This window comes from Electrophorus electricus, chromosome 23, assembly GCF_041902795.1.
Source record: "Electrophorus electricus isolate QZ-2024a chromosome 23, ASM4190279v1, whole genome shotgun sequence".
Lineage (NCBI taxonomy): Eukaryota > Metazoa > Chordata > Actinopteri > Gymnotiformes > Gymnotidae > Electrophorus > Electrophorus electricus.
In genome coordinates this window covers 13,075,001-13,082,500 of record NC_137519.1, presented here as the reverse complement: position 1 = coordinate 13,082,500, position 7,500 = coordinate 13,075,001, and the positions used below count along the sequence as shown (strand labels likewise).

At 44.9% G+C, this 7,500-nt stretch overlaps 1 protein-coding gene across 6 annotated transcripts in view; it reads right to left on the bottom strand.

The window, feature by feature from the left end:
* The window catches only part of nkd1 (NKD inhibitor of WNT signaling pathway 1), a 32,259-nt gene that overhangs the window by 23,968 nt on the left and 791 nt on the right, over positions 1 to 7,500 (bottom strand). For 2 of the 6 annotated variants that reach the window (XM_081706252.1, XM_027022819.3), the window contains exon 3: positions 7,477 to 7,500. This exon is cut by the window's right edge and continues 116 nt beyond it. The exons of 3 other annotated variants lie outside the window; for them this stretch is intronic. In XM_081706252.1, the coding sequence (XP_081562378.1) occupies positions 7,477 to 7,500 (24 nt within the window). Of the gene's footprint in view, positions 1 to 5,509; positions 5,830 to 7,476 lie in introns of those variants that run through there. One more of the 6 variants, XM_081706256.1, reaches the window with a different exon arrangement.

The following is a 7,500-nucleotide window of genomic DNA, read 5'->3' as shown; positions in this document are numbered from 1 at the left end:
GTGTGTGTGTGTGTGTGTGTGTGTGTGTGTGTGTCAGTGTGTGTGTGTGGAAACAGCCTACATCTCCGTTGTTGAACCCCATGGCTTCAACAACACACTTTGATCTCTAGAGTTCTTCACACACTACAGCCTCAATGCATGACTCACACATGTGAATGCAGCCTATCACAGACACACACACACACACACATGCACAGACACAGACATCCTCAGACACACTCACGCACGAGTGCACACTATCACAGACATGCATGTGAGTGCATTGCAGACATACAAATAACAACAAATAACAGCATTTCATTCAGTTACAGTAATATCTGATACTGAACAGTCATGTAATAGCTGATAGTGAACAGTAGTGTAAAAGCTGACAGTGAACAGTAGTGTAACACCTGATACTGAACAGTAGTGTAACACCTGATACTGAACAGTAGTGTAATAGCTGATACTGAACAGTAGTGTAATAGCTGAAACTGAACAGTCATGTAATAGCTGAAACTGAACAGTAGTGTAACACCTGATACTGAACAGTAGTGTAATAGCTGATACTGAACATTAGTGTAACACCTGATACTGAACAGTAGTGTAATAGCTGAAACTGAACAGTCATGTAATAGCTGAAACTGAACAGTAGTGTAAAAGCTGATAGTGAACAGTAGTGTAATAGCTGATACTAAACAGTAGCGTAATAGCTGATACTAGCTACCTTAACATGTAAAACTGGTCCGTATAACCATCGAAAGAACAGCCAGTTTCCACAGTCAGGACACGTGTAGTGGTCTCATTGATCACACACTTGCATACCTCAAGGCTCAATATCACAAACACACAAACACTCACACATGTGTGCACAATATTGCAGATTCTCACACACTCCTACACGTGAATGCACGATATCACGGACACACACAAATATGAGTGCGTGATATCACAGAGACACACAAGTGAGTGCACAATATAACAAAGACACACACTCACACACCTGAGTGCACAATATCACAGACACACACATGTGAGTGCACAATTTCACAGGACCCACACAGACACACTCACACTCAAGTGTACAATATCAGATAGTGTGTGTGCATAACAGACACTCACACGAGTGTACAATATCAGACATGCGCACACACACACACACACACACACACACACACACAAGTGCACAATCACAGACATGCACACAGACACACACATACATGTGAGTGCATGCTATCAAAGATTCCCACATACACACACACACACACACACACACAAACTTCTTTCGGTCTGTAGTTCTTCCTCTCCCACACAAACGATTTGCCAGGTCCGCTCTATCCCCGTTTATGCCCCCCATACCATACATTCCTGACCACTATTTTTACACACACACACACACACACACACACACACACACACACACACACACACACACACACACACGCACACACACAGAGTCAAATTCACAGACATATACAGTACCATATACATGCCAAACCACTGAACTGTTTAGTCAATTTTAAAAAAATGAATGCAAGGTATCATTAGAAATTAGATACAAATGTTCCCACTCAACAGACACAGATCCTGAACACAGTCTATAATCTCAGAAGTCCCTCAAAATTCCACAGCAAATGAAAATGCCCTACCGCCCATCCGTCTAATCACAACACCATCTCCTGAAACATCAGATGATGAGACATATGAGAGGTATAATTTCCAGCCAGCACAGTCACAACCAACAAACGCCTCACAAGTCACATGTTCTGCCCCATACGGTCAATCTAATGCTGAGATTATCAATCCCATGTTCCCTGGGTGTCTTGGTGTGGCACAAAGTTGCAAAGTGTGGAAAGGTCCACGCACAGACACACACACACAGACACACACACACACCACACACACCTCACAGACACACACACAAAAGCATACATGCACGCATGCATGTACAAACACACACACACTGGGTGTGTGAGTGTTGCACACATATGCAGAATGTGGAAGGGAAAGAACCTGTAGCTTCTGATGGCAGGTACACACACACACACACACACACACACACATACACACACACACACACACACACACACACACACACAGACAGAAACATACATGCATAAGCACACATACACACGTATGGGCACCCCCACTCAAAGTTTGCTTTATGCAAATCACACTCCTCTTCCCCTCTCCTTTAGTCATATCACTGGTCCTCCTCTCCTCTCCCCTCCTCCCCTCTCTTACTCTTCCTTCTCCCCTCTTCCTCCCTCTCCTGGGAACGTCTCGGGGGCCCGCTCAGGCTGGGGGCTGGGCTCCTCTTCCCAGGGCCTTCTCTTTCTCTTCTTTCACAAAAGGAAAACAACAGGCCTTCTCACCATCTCTCTCTCTCTTGCTCTCTCTCTCTTTTTCTCAGCTGGCTTCAAACGAAACAACAGTCAGGTCCCTGGGGATCAGGGCAAAAGAATGGCATGCGCGCGTGCACACACACACACACACACACACACAGAGGACTGGTAGGTAGATCCCTCAGAGGAGTGTGAAGGTAGAGCAAATATGTAAGAAATAATATACAAAAAAGTGTAAAAGCAGTGAGTGTAGAGGCAGGAGGAGCACGCACAGGCGTGTGAATGAAAGACTCAATCAGCTTGAAAGAGGGAAGAGGTGAAGAACAGAGACAGAAAGGAAAGATTTGGACAACAGGGAGGAGCAGAGGGCACATAGAGAAGCAGCATGGACATCAGCAATCTTGCAATGATAACTGCAGAAGAAAAAACTAAATCTCTGGGCTTTTTTGTCTTTTTTAAAGTCTCAGTAATAATGTATTGAAATCAGTCAGATAGTCAAGCAGACAGAGCAACAGACAAAAACAGAAAAAAATAGACATACAAAAAAATAGAGAAAGAAATGTCACCTGTTTTTTATTGGCACAGTGAAGACATTTGTTGGAGATGTTCTGACTAACAGACAGAAAGACAGAGAAATGGAGAAGGAGAATGATTGAGAAGGAAAGCAAAGCACAGCTTCAAGGGAAAAGTCAATCTCTTCAAAGCCTGCAGTGGCTAGACTTGGACTGTGGTACGTATTTACACGAGCATGACCAAGATGTTGAAAGACCATAAAGGTCATCCATACACACACACGCACGCGCACACACAGACACATACACACACACATACACACACACAAACACACACACACATACATATATAGACACACACACACGCACACACACACAAATATATAGACACACACGCACACACACAAACATACACAAACATACACACGTCTAAAACAAGCCCTCCAGCTAAACAAGATAATATTACTGAACAGAGGAGAAGAAAATGGAAAAAGGCACAATGGGAAGAGAAGGAAAAGGGAATGACAGGATGGATGGGCTTTAAGGAACTTTAAGGAATGTTACTGCATATTCTGGAATAACTCAAAACTAGAGGCCTGACTATTGGCATGAAAATCCCACAGCTCCCACATTCTGAGATTCTGCTTCTAATTCCAAGCTCCCCAGCAGTATTCCAGGGTCTGGGAAAAGGGGGGTAAGATTCCTTCCACGTATGCCAAATTGGGAGGATTATTCCCATATCAAAGAGAAGAGGCCAGAGCACAGCGCTGGACAGTGAGGGGCCTGGGGCCCGGGGTCTGGTCAGGTCACAGACACCACTAAGACCAGCAGGGGCATCTGTGGCCCTCACACACACACACACACACACACACACACACACACAGGGAACGTGAAGGGAACCTGCGCGGAGGGCACTTTGTATTTTACTGTCTTTTCGTCCCACTGCCTCTGGTTTTGCCTAAATGCGACTTTTCTCTCTGCCATCATGCCTGCCTCCATCAGTGAGCTGCTTCAGGGCTGGGTGTAGCCTGAGGTGGTGGAAGAGGTGGTGCTGAATAAACATAGTGGGTGGGGAAGAGGGAGCTTTCCGCACACTCTCGCCCCGTACAAGCGCTTCGGCATCAAACAGATTCCTGACCCTGCCTCGCCAAGCTCCTTCCCATATATCTCATTTTTCACTACAACACCTTTCAGACTCTCTCTCACACACACAAACAGACATGCGCAGGCATGCACACGTGCATGTGAACGCACTCACATACACACACGGGCGTACAAGTATGCACATTCCGATACTGCAGGAATACAAAGGTTCATCTTCCAGCTGTAATCTGATTGGTTGGTTTTTAAGGCAGGTTTGATGTGAGTGATTAATGTACTTTTCTGTTTTATATCTGATTTCATTTGATGTTTTGTTGCCGCTGCATAGCATGGCAGCAGGACAGCAGGTTACACTGAGGATGGTGAAACCTTGTAGAACTCGCTGAATTTCTCAAAGGTTTGTGGTTTTGTATAAGATCTCAAAAATTAATGGTTGCAACATGACAAGAAAAATAAAACACAAAGGAATCACAGAAGGAAAAAAAATGCATACACAAAAGTGAGAATAACAAAACATAAATGTGTTCACAATTAAGACTCACCACCCGGATCTAATCAGTGTCATGCTGGAGCAATAAATATTACACTTAAGTTAATTCTCAAATGTTTGGCTCTTAGTCCAAAGAAAAAAAACAAAGGCACAGCTAATGATCAAAGGAGTCATGATACCCAGCCAGCTTGAGATCCCAGGCCAAAAGGTACACACCATCGGCAAGCTCTGCCTCCAGCTCTCATTCGTGGTGAAAGATTAAGCTATCTTAGAAATGCTTTGTTAAAATCAAAACAAAGCCAATACTTCCAAATAAATATTTATGGTCAGGCGTGGGTTGCTCCATTTTGTTCTTTCTCCTGCAACATTGTGAAAACCATTACGCTTGCAGGGTTCAATTATTTATGTTCAAAACACACACACACGCACAAACATAAAAGAAAAAAAAAAAAAAAAAAAACTCTGCCGAGTCCAAACTGCTCAAACAGCCCAGGTCTTTCAGCAGGGATCCTTATGCAGTCTTGCCAAATCACTTCACACCATCTGGCAAAAGCACACATGCGCCACAACTCTCGCCCAACATTCCCCCAACATTCTAGAGGCCCTCATTAGTACCTCTGCTGGGTAGGTCCAATCAGGGCACCTGGAGGCCTCAGCAGTCCAACCACCATGGTGCCAGGAAAGTGTGTGTGTATCAGTATGTTGGCATGCCTCCCTCACCCACGCATCCCCGATCAGACTACCTTACCCAGACTAGCTCACCTGGACCACCTCACCCAGACTACCTCACCCAGACTACCTCACCCAGACTACCTCACCCGGACTGGCTCACCCGGAATACCTCAGCATCAAATCACAGAAGCTGTGCTCATGGAAACAAGACTTGTTAAATGACCCAAGATGGTTTGAACAAACTTCAGTACCCCTTAAACAACAACTACCCGGCAGCCAAAGCGACCACCTCTGTTTTATGACAGCTGGCTTCATCTTGGCATTCATATCAAAACCCCCTCCAAACACACAAAAGGGCCTTCAGCTCTGTTCTTCAGCCGCGGCCGTAACAACGCACTGGCATTCCTTACCATGATTTTATTCCCTCGCACTTCCTGTATAGGCCTGTGTGAGGTGTCCTGCTGTCTTCCTGCCTGTTTTTCTTCTTCATCCTTGCCAAGGTCCTCTAAACCGTGCACAGTCAGTCCACGGCTCCTTAGCAACACATGTCAAGAACTGGAGAACATGAGCTGTTCCCAGCGGTCATATAACGTTGAACTGGGGGATCGCAGGTAAGGCAATACTTCAGCCAGCAGGGCAGGATCCGTGCTGCACTTGCTGACTATTCAGCAGGACGACTTTTGCTGGTCTCTGTGTAGAATGGGGAGGTGCCTGGCGTGTTCGTGTGGCTTAAAAGAGCCTGCAAATGGCCCGGGTCTCCCAACCCAGAGCCCCCCACCTCCCCCCACCCCAGCCCTTCCCAGTCTGTCAAAACCTCTTTTGAGACGCAACAGCCCCCGAGCCGAAAGAGGCTTAAGCTTCCTCAGAAGCACTTCCAGAGCATTTCTGGTCTCTTCAAACAACGTTCTTATGTGTTTACCGGGTTGCCAGATCATAGACAGCCCGTTCCCCGCCCCGCTCGGGTCCACAATGCCGCCCTGTCACCGCGACGCTTTCGTGCTCTCCGGGATCTATCGCCTACAGAGAAGCCCGCATCTGTTCGGAACCTTGACACATTTGTTCCGCCGCTACTCAAATATGCGCCATCTCACCCGTGTGGGGTTTAAGCGAAAAGAGAAAACACCATCGCTCGCCTAAACACAGACGCATCTATCTTTCTTGCGACTACTTTCATGGTGGAGATAAAAAAAAAAAAAGTTAAAAAAAATGTTGAAATGCACGCACCAAACTTTTGTGCTAAGGACTTTTTCCCTACTCTCTGCCTTTCAGCAAAAGAACTGACTGTCAGGTGCAAACAGATACTGGACTTTTGTGAAACTCCTAACTAGACGTTTCGCCTGCCATCATTCTCGGGAATAAGCATGAGAAAACGCCACAGCTCAGGCTTCAAAGGGAGCATTTGCAAATGTGGAGGACGCTGGCAAGCGTTTTAAAAGCATTCATTAGCGGATGTCGGGCGAATGTGTATTCAAAACTTCTCCGATCGCAGCTGAAAATAACCGTTCTGGATTTATAGTCAAGCCTCCAGCACAAAGCTCATTTTTTGTTCCCTGCTTGCTGTGCCATACATGCTGACTATTGTTCTAGATTATTGTAAGCACAATGCCAAGATCATTTTCAAAGCGTAGAAAGCCATTAAGGAAATGTGGTCTTTAGGGAGCGGCCAAGCGCGTAAGGTCGTAAGGAAAAGGGCAAAGCGGGAGAGAACCAAGCCAATGCTCGCACTGGATCACGTCCCTGAGTAAATGATTACATTTCAAAAACTGGGTTATATCCTAAATGGACGTGATAGCCTAGCGTGGCGTTTCCCTTTCTGCCGATAAACTGCCTACCACTCTATCGTACATTTCTTGAGATTGTAGAACAAAAAAAACCCTGAATCCATCAAACAATGCACATTCGCACTGAATTTTTCTAGCAAAAAAACAAACACACACACAAAAACCCCGTGATTAACACCTAACAGTTAATTCCGAAAAAAGCTTTCTGCGGACCTCAAAGGGAAGCGCGAAAGGCCACACGAGCGCAACAAAGTTTAAGCAATAATCCAACTTCAAAGACCGAAAACAATCAAACAATTTAAGTTTTGAAAACTACCTCCTGTCTGAAAAGGCTACACACACACATACACACATTACATACACACATTACATACATACATACATACATACATACATACATACATACATACATACATATACATATATATATATATATATATATATATATATATATATATATATATATATATATATATATATATATATATATAGACGCACACCCACACACACACACACACACACACACATACACACACTTACACACACACACACACACACACACACACACACACACACACACACAGCAAATATCTTACCCTTGAGGACAAGCCGCAGGTACT